At 33.2% G+C, this 16,471-nt stretch overlaps 1 protein-coding gene across 1 annotated transcript; it reads left to right on the forward strand.

Annotated features, from left to right (window-relative positions):
* The first annotated feature begins 2,992 nt into the window (after positions 1–2,992).
* Positions 2,993–14,141, forward strand: LOC126771031 (acylphosphatase-2-like). The gene is made up of 3 exons (XM_050490679.1): positions 2,993–3,192; positions 9,173–9,299; positions 13,824–14,141. The coding sequence occupies exons 1-3, from the start codon at positions 3,126–3,128 to the stop codon at positions 13,936–13,938; spliced, it is 309 nt and encodes a 102-aa protein (XP_050346636.1). The 5' UTR covers positions 2,993–3,125; the 3' UTR covers positions 13,939–14,141.
* The last annotated feature ends 2,330 nt before the right edge of the window (positions 14,142–16,471 follow it).

The raw sequence follows: 16,471 nt of genomic DNA on the forward strand, positions 1-16,471 counted from the left end.
GGTTAGAACGCGTGAATCTTAACCGAGGATCGGATGCTTAATTTGTGTTTATAATTCATCTCGTGCTTGACGGTGAAGGAAAACATCGTGAGGAAACCTGCATGTGTCTAATTTCATTGAAATTCTGCCACATGTGTATTCTACCAACCCGCATTAGAGCGGCATGGTGAAAGAGCTTATTTCAACCTAAACCTTCTCCTCAAAATGGAGCCCAGAAGTGGTACATTAACAGGTTGTTACTGTTGTACATGGAATCTAGCATACGTGCATTGTAAAGATGCATTTGTAACTTAAAACTTTACTGTATTTTGGAAACCAGACTGCAACGCCTATCTCTTTTTTTAGGCCTAGTATTATTAGTAGTACCTATTAAATTAAACATTTCCATTTTTGAACGTGTAATTTTATTGAAGGTGTAATTTTCTTTTTATCTCAGTTTTAAAAATGCCAAAATCAAATACGACACTTGGACAAAAATCTAGGGACTCAGATTTGTAATTAAATAGGAAAAAATTATACTGAATACCAGTTAAAACTTTAGTTTAATAATTATTCTGGATTACGAGGACTCTTATAGATTACTATAACAGCATAATATAATAACATAATTATTTAAACATAAATCTGTACTAAATCTGTACAAAACCTGTTCACAGCTATACACCTTTATAGTTTTATAATATAAAATGATAACTAGATAACAAAATATTTTTTTATCTTAGAATTTTATGGTTTTTATAAAATTATTTTTTATTATAGCAAACATAAATAAAATTCTATTTTTATTTATACATCTGATTATAATTATCACAATTAATGAACCGCTATTAAAGAGATTAAGTGCTTAAGGTGTATTATGAGCCGCGTAGAGCAATCACAAATATTGTGTTAAATATATCTCTTTTTTTTATAGTATAGGTAGGGGGACGAGCATGTGGGCCACCTGATGGTAAGTGGTCACCAACGCCCATAGACATTGGCATTGTAAGATATGTTAACCATCGTTTACATCGCCAATGTGCTACCAACCTTGGGAACTAAGATGTTATGTCCCTTGTGCCTGTAATTACACTGGCTCACTCACCCTTTAAACCGGAACACAACAATACCGAGTACTGCTGTTTTGCGGTAGAATATCTGATGAATGGGTCGTACTTACCCAGACAAGCTTGCACAAAGTCGTTTCACCAGTGAAATCCTATTCCAATGGAAGAAGGAGAAAGATAATCAAACCTTAGATTTACATATTCCATGTGATTTGCTAATAGCTCTTTTGTTTAATACACTACAAACACACTACTCCATCAAAGAACATCGGAATATCCACTAAAAACCAGCGGTACCATTTCCGTCTTGACGAGGAGCGCCACGGGATCGCTTGCGCATGCTACCGTGAGGCTCTGATGTCACATCGTACCTTAAGCAATTTTAATTTAACTAAAGAGGAATAACGTCCGCTAACCTTGACGAATTGAATATAAACATGAAGGCCTTTCTTGTTAACAACAATATAACTTAAATAATCTTTAGGTTAAAAAGTTAGTTTATCTCAGGCCAAAGCCAAAAAAAAATAGTATATATATTTGAATCATTATAAACTGTGGTCATAAGTTAAGTATTTATGTTTAGAGGTAGAAAAGCCATCTCAGATGGGTGGGTAAAATGTGTGTATCGAAATATATGAAATAATCGTTCCATGAGTTGTCTAAATGGCGCCACTGTAGCTAAAAGGGATTGCTTATACCTATAGATTTGTAGATAATATTAACATTTATTTTACGAATTTATTAATTGGGTTTTATAAATTTGATTAACAGAATAATTAAAAAACAGCTTCTTTTAAAGGCTGATGTCTAATTTTCCTTCTCTAATTCCGCTTTATTCTTTTGAGTATTAGCGCGTTCTTTTAAATAAAAAAGATACTTCTCTTTACCTTTACAAATCCTCCACTCATAGTATTTAGTTTAAGCAATAGAATAATAATCAATAGAAGTATCAATACAATGAACAATAGAAGTAGGTGTTTGTAGGTTATAGAAAAGAATCGAGTTATTCGTAAAATTATGTTTTATAAACGCCATATTCGACTTTTACTTTTTGTTTAAATAGACTTAGGTACAACTTTCTTAGCATTGGGTCATCTTGAATGTATTAATATTTTGTGATACCTTTTAATAATATCTAAGTGTTATGCCTGAAAACGTAAAATAGCAGAAATTACCTCAGACGTGTAAAAGTATTCCTAATAGTAGGTATGCTTTTACATCTGGCGTAAAATATACAAATTTTATTGTAAGTTATAAAGTTCCCAAAGATCATCATCGTTTGTGACCTCGGTTAATTAGGAAGTTGATTTTCCAATCAGTGGCCAATCATATAATTGTTATTGCTAACGGAACTAACCACTCCACGCCCCTGGCTTGCCCCTTCAACGTCCGCCGGTTAATTTGCTACGAGTAAAGTTTTTGATTTAAATAGAATATCTTTCGAAATGCTACTTTTAAGGATTGAATTCAGAGCACAGCTTCACGTTCATTATTCATTATTTCCCATTTTTGTACGTTGAATGATACTCATAAATGTTTGGTACATTTTTCAAGTAAATTGATAATCTATTTAACAAATGATTTACTTTTTTATTTTATATTGCAATAAGGACGTTAAAAGTATTAATTTATACAAATATAATATATTTATTATGTACCTATGCAAATAAAGATATTTACTTATATTTTTTATTTTGTAATCATAAAATATATTTTTTATGAAGATTGTGTAGTTAGTTATTTGATTAAGTAAGAAATGTTTGTAAGATTATACCTAACTAAAATAAAACGTAAGAACATGATGATGACTGTCTGAAATATGTAATTGAATTCAACAATATTGATCCCGACATAAGCACTTGAATGTAATTTATGACCATCATATATCATTGGTCTAAAACATCAAATTATCTATCTTTATATAATACATCTATGCACTAAAATAATGTAGGGCAGCCGTAAGATCATTGGCGTTTGGGCGGGCGGCGTGTCAAAAGAGTTTTAGAACGATTCAATTTTTCGTAGATACGTTTACAATTATAGAGTTTTTTACTTATTATATAGTGTAAAAAGTTTTACATGATGGGTGCAGAAGATCCTAACATGTTAGTTGCTGTCGAGTTTGAAGTATATGGACAAGTTCAAGGTAAATAAATTATTTCGATAATGTACCTGTTTCTCTCATTTGTATAGTAATAACATAATAAAAAGTTTAATAGTTTTATTACAGTAAAAACTTACAAGTAATAATTAAGTGCTGTATATGAAATAATAATTACCATTTTGAAATTGAAATACATTTTCACCTTCTTCTTACATAGTGAAACAAATATTTTGCTACATAAGTAGCAATGGAGTTTGTTTGTCTAAATATAACTTTTATCTTATTTGTGTACTAGATATACTCGCCGATTTATGTAGGTATTTTTTTTTATTCGCCGGGAGGGCAAATGACTCTACTCCACCTGATGGTAAGTGGTAGTAGAGTCCAAACGCGACGACGGCCAGTACAGACGGGAAAAACGTTCTGCACTAGCCGCCTTCGCCTTGCCGGCCCGCAAGATGCCTCTTCACGCCTCGTTTAAAGGAACCCGGGTTGTAAGAGAAGGGGAACACGTGAGCTGGTAAGGAATTCCATTTTTTGGAAGTGCGACAAAGAAAGGAGTTGCCAAATTTCTTTGTGCGCGATGGAATTGATGTCACAGTTAGGCAGTGACATCGAGAACCAGCTCGCGTGGACTTAAGAAGGAAGGGGGAAGCAGGAATTAAAGAGAATAATTCCTCAGAGTACTCGCCGTGATACAGTCGATAGAAAGCGCTCAGTGTTGCTATCTCGCGACGCAATTGTAAAGGTTCAAGGGTGTTTGTGACCTTTACGTCGCCAATAATGCGTACTGCATGTCGCTGCAACCGGTCCAAGGCCTCCAGTAGGTACTTAGCGGAGCCATCCCAAAGGTGCGAGCAATATTCAACGCAAGACCGTACCTGTGTTTTGTATAACAGGCACAGTTGTGGTGGCGTGAAAAAACGCCGCACCTTGTTCAGATCTCCGAGTTTCCGTGAAGCTGTTTTTATAATAGCCTCGATGTAATCCCTTGGACTAAGGTCGCAGCGAACGTCCATCTCTAGCATGGCGATTTTGCAATTTTTGGAAGCAGGAATTAGGGAGAATAACTCCATTTATTTACCAGCTTAGGCTTTATATAATTTGTTCTAAAATAATCTACTATTTTCGAAGTCGTTTCTATAAACATGGCATTAATTCTTATGAAAGATATCGAGATAAGATCATAGGCAGTTTTTAGTACTTATAGTTTTGACTTATTTCAACAGGTAATTGAGGAGGTTGTTTGAAAATACACATACTTAAGTATCTATATGTTTCCGGTTTGTAAATACCTTTGCAAGTTGAAGTTTATAGGTTAGGTAGGTATTTTGTTTTTATATATTATTTTTCATTGTTTTGTTAAATTTATACTTAATCGGTAGGGATGGCCCAGTGATAAGGACGCGTGAATCTTAACCGATGATCGTGGGGTCAAACCGGGCAACCACCACTGATTTTTCATGTGCTTAATTTGGATTATAATTCATCTAGTGCTTTACGGTGAAGGAAAACTTCATGAGGAAACCTGCATGTATCTAATTTCACTGAAATTCTGCCACATGTGTATTCCACTAACCCGCATTAGAGCAGTGTGGTCGAATAAGCTCCAAACCTTCTTCTCAAAAAAGGGAGAGGAGGCCTTAGCCTAGCACTGGCATATTCACAGGCTGTTACCAGACTTAGTCGGTTAGTTGATAATAGGTAGTTATTTTTTCCTGTGGAGGTAATTTAGTTTGCAGTCACAATAAATAAAGCACAAGGAAAGACATTCAAGTATGTCGGAAAAGATTTAAGGGAATGCTGTTTTTCTCATGGTCATTGCAGTATGCTGCCTTAATTAGTGATATAGTGAAATATTATAACTCTGCTTTTAGTGATTTCTTCAAGTTATACACGGGTGAAACCGCGGGCACAGCTACTACTGAACATGCGGCTTAGGTGTTGTTCAATCAAAAAATATTTAGCAAGACTATTTCAACTCTTGATTTTTGATTATAAAATAATTTAATAATATGAAATATATATATATATATATATATATATATATATATATATATATATATATATATATATATATATATATATATATATATATATATATATATATATATATATATATATATATATATTATATATATTTCATTTATTCCACTACCTTTTCAAGGCAAACCTAATATTTCTATTTTGGCCTTAAATTCAATCTTGAGATTTATATATATATTATATATATATTTCATTTATTCCACTACCTTTTCAAGGCAAACCTAATATTTCTATTTTGGCCTTAAATTCAATCTTGAGATTTTACTTCTGCTGCGGTTAAAGAAATTCCATCTTAATAAGTAACTTTGTTCTAAAAATATGTTTTTTATAAGCTGTCAATACAAAAAATGTACCTGAATTTGTAATCTATCATATTCGCGTCAACGAAAGATAAATAATAAATATTGAGACATGAATTGAGTACGTTGTTAATAAATTTATAAAATTAATGATGTCACTTTCAAAAAATCAAAACTGAATTTGAACAGTGTGTACGATACGATAATTTACATAAAATGTTTTTATTTTTAGTATACTTATTATATAACGTATAATAAATCATTTATAGTTGGTAGGTAGAGGAGCTTTGTGCAAGCTCGTCTGGATAGGTAACAGCTAATACACTCATCAGATATTCTACAGCAAAACAATAGTACTTGGTGTAATGTTCACCCTTTAACCGTGCTTTAACTCAAATCGTAATATGGGTATTACAAATTAAATAATACATTATTATCTTTTATATATCAGCTCGCTATGCACACAAACCGTCTGCACTTCGCGCCAATACCAATACCTACATTCTATTTCCCGCGCTTCGTGATGTGTGTCATACGAGATGATAGATGGATAGACACACAGATAATATATATTCATATTATAAAATACTAATTAATACATTATTGTAGATGTATGTACACCACACTTGGTATTGTTGTGTTCCGGTTTAAAGGATGAGTGAGCCAGTGTAATTACACGCACAAGGGACATAATATCTTAGTTCCCAAGGTTGGTGGCACATTGGCGATGTAAGCGATGGTTAACATTTCTTACAATGCCAATGTCTATTGATGTTACCACTTACCATCAGATGGCCCATTTGCTCGTCCGTTGACCTATTCTATAAAAAAACAGCTCTATTAGAAATGTATCATTTCTGTATTATTTTTCAAGCATTCGGTATAATTATAGGGTTACTTATAAATTGGCATTTCACTGTATTTGTTTGTTATTGATAGTGGAAATTAATCTCTAAGGATTAGTGATTTATAGGTAATATTGATTAATTTGATTAAATGCTCTAGAATAAAGTATATCAATTTATTAATAAGTATTTACACGAGTACCCACGATGCTGGTTTGGACGTCAATATATTGAGAAAATCACGTTATGAGATCGTAAAAGCCTTGATTCTGATTTTTCTAGAAGTAGGTATGTTTATACGTTTTCTTTTGTCTCGCATATCTTGACTAAATAATGAAATTGACTTCAGACCACTTTTATCCGACGCGTAATAGCGTAATGAGTGTCAAATAAGTTAATACCAAATCACACATAGGAAAATTTTTAAACATGCATCCAGCATGGTTATAAATTTTTCTCTCTTTATACCAAATCATTAAAATAGAGTGTTCTGCTATAGGTACCTAGAATTATATATATGTAAACATTACAGATAAAATATGTTGGGTTAAATAGTACCTACATGAAAAATGTAAAGTTAGAGCCTATATAGCTTTCTTTTAAAAAAACTGGATAAAAGCGAAAAAAACGAAAAGTTAATCATTTTTATTTTGTTAATTTTTCCACCAATCGTATTTATTTTGTTATTTTATCCTTGTTTAAGAGAAGGTCAGAAGATTGAAGAGACCTGATTCAAAGCAAACCTGTGACAATTGAAAAAAAAAACAGGAAACAAAAAAAAATATAATGCCGTCATACATTCGTTCAGTTTTCATGTTCGAAAATTAAACTAGATTAAACTAGATTTTTATAGAACCGATGATATTATATTCTGCTTGAGCGTTTCTTTGTTTAAATTCAAAATAAAGTTTTGTTTTATACCGGAAAGTACGAAAAAGTGATATGTTGCGTATTTTTTTTCGAATGTCATTTGAATATTTCCACGTATGTTTGAGGAAACTTTTTTTTCATACGATCGGTCGATCAACTTTTCCATGTGTATTATATAAGCCCTTAAATATGAAACATGTAAAACTAAAAATTATAAAGTAGTGATTGTTTAGCAACATAATTTAAGCCAGTTAAATATGACCTAGTGTTTAGTTAAAATTAGAATGTTGAAGACTATTACAAATTCAGGTCGATGTCAATGAAATCAATGGCATCTGTAGCGGACTGCATAGTAAGTACTATTTATTTAGCGGATACATATGTACCAATATATGCAAAATGTAAATGTAATATTAAATGTAAAATATATATATTTTGATACTAATAATGCTCGTTATCAATGTACTTATAATAAAAATCATATCTTTAAGCTTGTTGTAACTTGCAAGTGCGATAATAATGTCGTTTAGGATTAAGTTATAGGGTTTCATTAATATTAGGTCCTTACATATGAAATTAGCGTTTTGTTGTACTCACCACTTTGATCTGAAATATCTCCTCTTTGGTTAAGAATTCCAAATTCAAATTTATCATTTAGCCGGTACATTTGAGTTTTGAAAACATTCATTCATTTGTTTTTTCCTCATTCTTTTTTTCTTTGGCGCACAATGGTAAACATGAAATATCGATATATTTACGATCAATGATGTGTACAGCGCTGGTACGTTTTTGGTTTCAACATTTTCGTTCTGGAAATTTCGACATTCAGAACCAACCCCATGGATGGCCGGAGACCAAAGTAGAAAATGAAGAATTAAAGGCTATTGTGGAAGCGGATCCATCACAAAGCACTTCAGAGATAGCTGCAGGCTTCGGGGTAAGTGATAAAACTGTATTAATCCACTTGAAGCAAATCGGGAAAGTAAAAAAAAACTTGAGCGATGGGTACCTTATGAATTGAGTGAATCGAACTTGCAAACACGCGTCGACTGCTGTGTTTTATTATTGTGTCGACTTTGCTCAACCGACACAATAATGAAGGGATTTTAAATCGAATCATTACTTGTGATGAAAACTGGATACTGCCCTAAATGAAAATTGACTCAGAAAAAGTTACTTGTGAGTGTTTGGTGGACTAGTGCCGGTGTCGTTCACAACAGCTTTCTAAAATCTGGCCAAACGATTACGGCAGATAACTATTGTCAGCAACTGCAAGCCATGAAGGAAGAACTAGCTGCTAAACAATCGACATTAGTCAATCGCTCTAGGCCACTGCTGCTTCTCGACAACGCAAGAACACACACTGCACAACAAACAACCACTAAGTTAGATAAGCTACAATTGGAATGTCTGCGACATCCACCGTACTCCCCGGACCTTGTTCCAACAGATTACCATTTTTTCCGGAATTTGGACAACTTCTTACAAGGAAAAAAATTCAACTCCGATGCGGCAGTCACAAACCGCCTTCAAAGAGTTTATTGATTCTCGCCCCCATGGTTTTTTTAGTAAAGGGATCAATGAACTACCTATAAGATGGCAATAGTGCATAGATAACAACGGTGCATACTTTGATTAATTAAATATATTTTACAAAAAAAAATTGTATGTTCCTTCCGATTTCATATGGAAGGACCTAATAATTCAATACGAATAATATTGTGGTGGCTTAAGATGCACTTTCGATTTAGTTGTCAACTCTTATGTGATAAAGAAGTAGTATCATTGCAAGTATTCCATTATCCTATTGAGCAATAATGATCATGTCTGTCTATAATATATTACTTACATGTATTTTAAATTGAGCGGATTGACATGGAGTTTTATAATATGTGAGGAAGAACAGGGTATTAGCAATTTCTTTAAAGAGGTGTATTAAAAAAGGTAATGTATTTTTTACAGGTTGTTTTTTTACAAAATACTGCAAAGAGTTAGCGGAGCAGCTCGGAATTTGTGGATGGGTGAAGAACACTAAAAATGGCACCATCGTTGGCAAGGTGCAAGGGACGAAGTCGAACTTGGACTACATGTTAGTAACCCTTTTACATATTATATTCAATTATGTCTTACGATAAACAATTCATTTTTAAATTTTATCTAATTTTTTCAGCTATGTCCTTCACTTGCCAATAAGGCAATACGTTATATCTGTTGAATTAGCGTTCTGACATAAACGCTTATTTTTGTGTATCTTGATATATTAACGATTGTCTTTTAAGGAGTTCACTGTTGATTTAACCAATCGGTTCGTTAGCGAATTGTTAAAAAAAGTATCAATAGTTATGAATAATGCAATATTTTGAGAGAATGCATTCTTCTATTCCCTTATAAATAACAGTGATATTACGAGAACAAAATTTCGCCATACCATAACCATTTTTTAAATTTTATATCAAAAATCGTACTCTTGAGTTTTGTTTCTAAAGTTTTATTAGATATTAAGGTAGTTAAGATATAAAACGAAATGTGACATTAAAAACCCGTTATAGTATTTACTATGTGCTATATATAGACGTTAATCTAAAACACTTGAGATATCACGAGGAGAACGTCCGAAATCAAATCAACCGATTACGTTATCTACTAAAAAACAACAAACTTTGATCTTTATACTTTAGCTCCGATTATAATCTTTGCATTTTCTGATATATATCTAATTATCGAACACTGTGTGTCTGTCTGTTACGATCGACAAATCGACAAATCGACATGAATCAAGTTTGAACCCCAAGGAAGGATATAGGATACTTTTTGTACCTATCACCTGAAAATCGCGGGCGTAATCAAGTTGTATATATTGTAGTAACAAAACCATTCTGAATGTCCCACTGCGGTCAAATAAATCTTCTATTGTCAAAAATAAGGTTTCAAACCTTATCCTACCTAATTCGCTATTACACTGCTTTATTTATTTATTAGATCACCAACAAAGTACACACAAATACATGATATCATACAGTTGATAAAATAAAACAAGAAGTGATACCTCAATTACCGGTGATAACTACATGAACAATAAGGCAACATTATAGTACAAAAAAAAAAACAAATGAAAGACACCAAAATTTCAAGTTACAAAAAACAAAAATTTAATAAAGTAAAATAAAAATAATATTGAGGGAAAAAAATAATAATAACTAAATATGGATGATTAAATGTTACTTATCAATGGCATTACGGACCTTCTAAATTTATAAATATTGTTGGTTAAGATGACGTCCTTTATGCCAATATCTACGCAATTTATTTAGGTCCTAATTTTATTTATAGGTGAATTATGTCCTAGGTTCGATTTTGAAACTTTAGTTTTAAGCATTTTATGCCTGTTCAAGCGTAAGCATTTTGTGGGCGTGGAAATACAAATAAGTGACAGCAGTCTTGGACAGTCCAAAATGCCATAAATGAGTTTATACATAAAAAAGCTATCCAGCAAGCATCTTCGGTCAGCAAGCGATTTCATTTTAAAATGTATTTACCTAATTTTATAGTAAGGTATTTTTTCAGCCAAACCGTTTTTATAGCATAGATGTCACAAGAAACTCATTAAAGTTACATGATTTCATTCCATACATGCAGATTTTTCAAAACGTTTTGCATCACAAACATGACACGAAATGATTTATAAACACAAATAAGGCAGATGGAAAGTCGAAGCTTGCTCGGATTTGAACCCGCTATCTTCGTAGATCCACATTCCACAAACTAGACTACATGAGCTCGTATGAAATATATTTACAGAAAATTGTATTATTTGTTTATAAAATTGTTTATATTGCGTTGATGAGATCATGTAACCGTAGTCGCCGCGAATGTACCGACTCGTTACTCGTTACTGATTAACTTGGAAATAATCCAACGTTCTCTAGTTCAAGTCGTATTTATAGACCAGTGTTTGTTTTCGCATTTATAATTAATGGGCTTACAATGTCACATTTCGTTTTATATCTCAACTACCTTAATATCTAATATAACTTTAGAAACAAAACTCGAGAGAACTATTTTTAATATAAAATTTAAAAGTGGTTATAGTAAGGCCAAATTTTGTTCTCGTGATATTACTGTAAAGATACATATACTTTAAAGTTGTTTTTTTACTTTAAGTTTTGTTTTAGTTTCCACAGACGAGTTGCCCGAGCCTTTATTGTGTCCCCTATCGATTTATAGTTTATTGTGCCTGAATATTTTTATTTTCGCACAGCATCACATTAAAAAAAATTAGGTTTCTAATTATTATTTTTTGTATTTTGGAGCCCTGGGCTGGTCTAGTTGGTGTTCAGCCAGCCTATCCATGATGGAGTCGTCTCTATATGTCGTTATTCGTTACTTTCGACATAATTATTTTAAATACACCAATAATTATTTCTGTTGCAGCTAGTTGCACTTAAAGTTAAAACGGAAATTTTAATTTTATTTTAATTAATCAATATTCCCGAACAAAACTTCCTTATTTTCATATATAGCATAAATGTTTAATGAATTTAATTTAAATCATACTGTATTTCGAAGTAATCAAAATTGGAGAATAAACAATTTGCATTTTAAATCGTCAGGTTTAGTTTTATTACGAAAAATAAATCAAATTTTTACCTATAAATGTTTTTTAGTGGATGTCGAATTAAATAATATTATATGTTTCTTTAGAATGACACATTAATACTGACAGAAAGAGGGACATTACTGTTACCGCTTAACAACTTTAAGCCCGTAAATGTAAAGAACTATATATATTACTTGGTATTTAAATAAAAAATGCAACCCATTGATTAAGATAATGTATAAATTATACTATATATATTTTCTAAATAAATATCCATAGAACATTGCAATTAAACAATCAGATCCGATAAAAATATAAATCAAAAATGATTTCTTAAAATATTAATCGATACTAAGATAAGATAACTTTAAACCTTAAATTGATTTTTTACTAGCGATATAAATACATACGATAGTTATATTAAGCAAATATTATCGTTAAATTATTAAAAAGTAAATAATAATAATAGAAGTTATATATATATAGACAGTCATTATTTTGGTGAGAACTTTTGTTTACTTTATGAATAAATTTTTATTGCAGTTGATGTTATTGCAAGTTTACCGACGTAATTTACATACCAAAGAGATATATATATATATATAGATGGTCTAAACCCACAATTGTTAAATTTACACATGCACAAAGCCCTTCAGTACATATTAGAACTACAAGCATAAAACACACTATATGTAAATTTTTTGTTATGAAATAGTAAATATGCACTTATCATTTAGTCCGACAAAGTAATTATGATACCAATAAAATCGCATATGAATTCAAAAATAATATGCATTTTCGGGTTTTAAAATGAATTTGGAATAATAAAAACTTTCTAAAATTAACTCCATATTAATTACAAAAAGTTTTGAATTTAATTTTATATTGCGGCAGACGTATGCGATGTACCTGAAAAACCTGCGGTTTTTGATTTTTGAGAAAAAGAAATTCTTAGTCTTAGTCTTACTACCTCTTTCTTTTAAATTCTGTCTAAGGTCAAAATAAAAAATATATATATATATATTCTATAAGTTTTATACTTACTTTCTTACTTAATAATTTAATATTATAATCTGTCTTCGCCTTTGAGTAAGGCAAGAATAGTTGACGCTTATATAATAACTTGAAATACTCAGTAATGCCAAGCTGGTCTACTCGGTAGGTTTTACGATCAAGATTTTATTTTTTAAGTATATATATAATATGTTTCACATGCGTATGTCTCAGCGGGACCTTTCAGTGAAATCGTCACTTCATGTGGTTTTAAAATATAAGCATATTAACTGTCTGTATTAAGTGAAAATTGATAATGTTTTATGGTGAAGATTTGGTCTTTTTACGATTCAAAATTTGTATTTATTACTATTATTATTTGAAAAGTTAAATGTTATATATAAATCGTAGTTATAGGTAGGTACTGTAGAACATTGTATTACTGTAGTTGGTCTAGTGGCTTGATGTAAGGCCGTTGACCCGGAGGTCCTGGGTTCAATTCCCAGTTCGGGCCAATAAAAGTTATTGGGGTTTTCTGTCAGAAAATTCTCAGTAGCAGCCCGGAGTCTGGAAGTTGGAAATGTGTACACTCCCGTGTCTCGGAAACCACGTAAAGCCGTTGGTCCTGCGCCTGAACTCTTTCCGGTCGTGTCCGATTGCCGTCCCATCGGATTATGAGAGTTAGGGAATAGAGAGTGCACCTGTGGAAAGCGCATACACTTGTGCACTATAATATCTCCTGCGTAGTTGGCTAATCTCTCTTGAGATTGGCCGCCGTGGCCGAAATCGGTCTGGAGGACATTATTATTATTACTGTAGGTACTGTCGTTCCCCTATTAGGTAGTATTCTTATTCATTAATATTTAATTTCAATTAAAATGTAATCAATTACTAAAAACAATGTTGCTCATTGTATACATTTTACCCGTACGAAGTCGGAATAGGCAGGGGGTGTTGAATACGTTTTCAATTTTTTCTCAAATCAATATTATCGTCATCTTTTTATTTAATCATTTGTTCCAGGTTAGACTGGCTTAGTACGAAAGGATCTCCTGGCTGCAAAATAGAAAAATGTGATCTTAGAAATTGGCAATACTTATCGCGACTTGATTACAACAATTTCAGTATAAGATTTTGAATGTTTTTATTAAATTTTAATAATACATTGTGTTTATTTAGAAAATTGATTTTTACGTCAGAATTTTTCAAGATATAAAATTAATTAAAAAAATGTAATTTTCATCAAATATATTAAAAGCGACTTTTGAAGACATAATTATGTACAATTAACTGTATTTATACTTCTAAAATTACATTACGTATTCGCAAAGTATTCCGTAAGTAAGTTATTATTATTATTATAATCTTTATTGTACACCACAAACATAAAATACAAAAATTGCTTAACAAAAAAAATACACAATTTGTAGAAATAAATTATCTTTATATTATTTTCATTGGAAATGAAAATCGTAACTATATTTTATAATAATATATTTGTAGGTTAACTAAATTCCCCAATTTCACAGGAGATCCCATTATGCTTTAACCAAGGATTTGTAATTATTTACCCACCGATCTCTTCGCCCGGACTGTGCTACGAAGCTACGTGCTCCTATTACGCGCGTATTTTGCGCGTTTGTATAAATATCTCGTAATGCTTGTTAAGCTATACTGGTTATAATTCCAAAGTGTATAAGGTAATAATCTTTAACATAAAACATTTAAAATTAATATGTTGTAGTGAAGGAAAACATCGTGAGGAAACCTGCATGTGTCTAATTTCACTGAAATTCTGTTACATGTGAATTCTACCAACCCGCATTGGAGCAGCGTGGTGAAATAAGCTCCAAACCTTCTCCTCAAAAAGAGGAGAGGAGGCCTTTAGCCCAGCAGTGGGACATTCACAGGCTGTTATGGTTAGGGTATGTTGTAGTAGTTAAATTAATATGTGTAAAGTATTATATTAACGCAAAGTAAAATAGAAAGTTATTTTAAGGATTCTTTTATTTAGCGGTGATTTTTCTTTCAATTACTTTCAATGTTCGTATATATAATTTATCATTGCACATTTCTGTAAATTTCGACCAAAATGTATTTTTATCTAGCTGTCAAGATTATGAATTGTATTATTAATCCTATGTACACGGAAATGTTTTGCTTATTTGGCCCAGATTAAAGGGAAGAACCGTTATCAACAAAACAAGATTTGTAGGATTTATTTATATTATCTAGATTCTGGGAAAAGACGCGCAATACACAGGTTTACATAACAGGGGATTTTATACGGTAATTGTATTTTTACAAAATTATGAGTCGCAAATCGAAAGTTCAATGTTCTGTTTTTCAATTTACCGACTACTAATCATTTAATAGACGTCCAATTGAATCAACATTTAATTTATTCTGATGGCTTTTTTAAGGTAGCAGAGTAGACGAAATACCTACGTAGGAAACGAGACCTACGAAATTAAACGAATGTAACGATCTACACAATGTCAGTTGTGACATAGTACATTTATTTAGTGTGAATAATCTTCTGTTTAACAATTCGAAAAAAGTTTTAAAATTTAACACACCAAAAGTAAAAATTGTAAAAGCACATATATAATTATATAATTAAGCATAATCAATTTATTCCTTATATTTTTAACCAATGATCTACCATATTTGTCATACCATTTGTGAACCATGCGTATTTGTGATTGGTATTAATTTTCGCATGTGGGCCACTATTTAACCCAAATAGTTGCAAAACTCATACTCTCAGGCCAATTATTCGTGCCCAATAAACCAATAGAATAATCTTACAAGATGGCAATAGTCCGTCCTAGCGCGCTTTCTTTGCCCTTGGATATTCTGGCGGATATGGATGCGAGGGTGTGTCAACAGACCCGCATCCTCCGCCAGAACAGTGAATGCGCGCCCACTTCGAGTGCGCTCGAGGCGTTGAAGCGGCAGGAACACCGGAGGGCTCTCGCGACGTGGCGCGACCGTCTCTGTGAAGAACGGTACGCACGCAAACGCGTTGTTGGAGCGATCCTGCCAGCCTTCGAAGCCTGGATGAGACGAAAGCGACGAGTCACCTTCCGACTTACGTAGGTAATGACCGGTCACGGTTGTTTTGGAGAATACCTGTGTAAGATCGGACGCGAATCGACGGCGATGTGTCACCACTGTGGCGCGGACCAAGACACCGCTCAGCACACGTTGAAGGTGTGCCCCGCGTGGAGTGCGGAGAGGGAGATCCTGGTCCGTGAAGTCGGACAAGACCTGCCCCTGCGAGCAATCGTGTCGGCGATGCTTCGCAGGGAATCGGCGTGGAGAGCCGTAGCCTCCTTCTGTGAGACCGTCATAGTTCAGAAGGAGACGGCGAAGCGGGAACGGGAAAGGCTGATCGTGCTCGGCGGAGACGACGACGGCGTCGTCTCAGCCCTCCCATAGCCCAGACGCACGGGGCTTAAAAGATAGGGCGTAACCCTGGGGCCGTGGATGCGTGAGGTGGGGGCCTCACGTGTCCTATTTCAGACGGCCCTGTGGAGGACGGCAGCCGTGATGGCCTCGAACTGCCGTACGCACTAGCGAGGAGTGCGGGGGGGCGAGATTCGCCCCCTGATGAGAGCTCCGCCGAGCCGAGTGGCAAAGCACGGAAGAGGCCGCGGATGCGTTAT

This window comes from Nymphalis io, chromosome 10, assembly GCF_905147045.1.
Source record: "Nymphalis io chromosome 10, ilAglIoxx1.1, whole genome shotgun sequence".
NCBI classification, from domain to species: Eukaryota; Metazoa; Arthropoda; class Insecta; order Lepidoptera; family Nymphalidae; genus Nymphalis; species Nymphalis io.

What these genes read in the sequence shown, in the direction of transcription:
- LOC126771031 (XM_050490679.1), top strand. Translation starts at nt 3,126, where the DNA reads ATGATGGGTGCAGAAGATCCTAACATGTTAGTTGCTGTCGAGTTTGAA. An exon ending in AGTATATGGACAAGTTCAAG is followed by an intron (nt 3,193 to 9,172) that starts GTAAATAAATTA and finishes TATTTTTTACAG; the next exon opens with GTTGTTTTTTTACAAAATAC. An exon ending in AAGTCGAACTTGGACTACAT is followed by an intron (nt 9,300 to 13,823) that starts GTTAGTAACCCT and finishes CATTTGTTCCAG; the next exon opens with GTTAGACTGGCTTAGTACGA.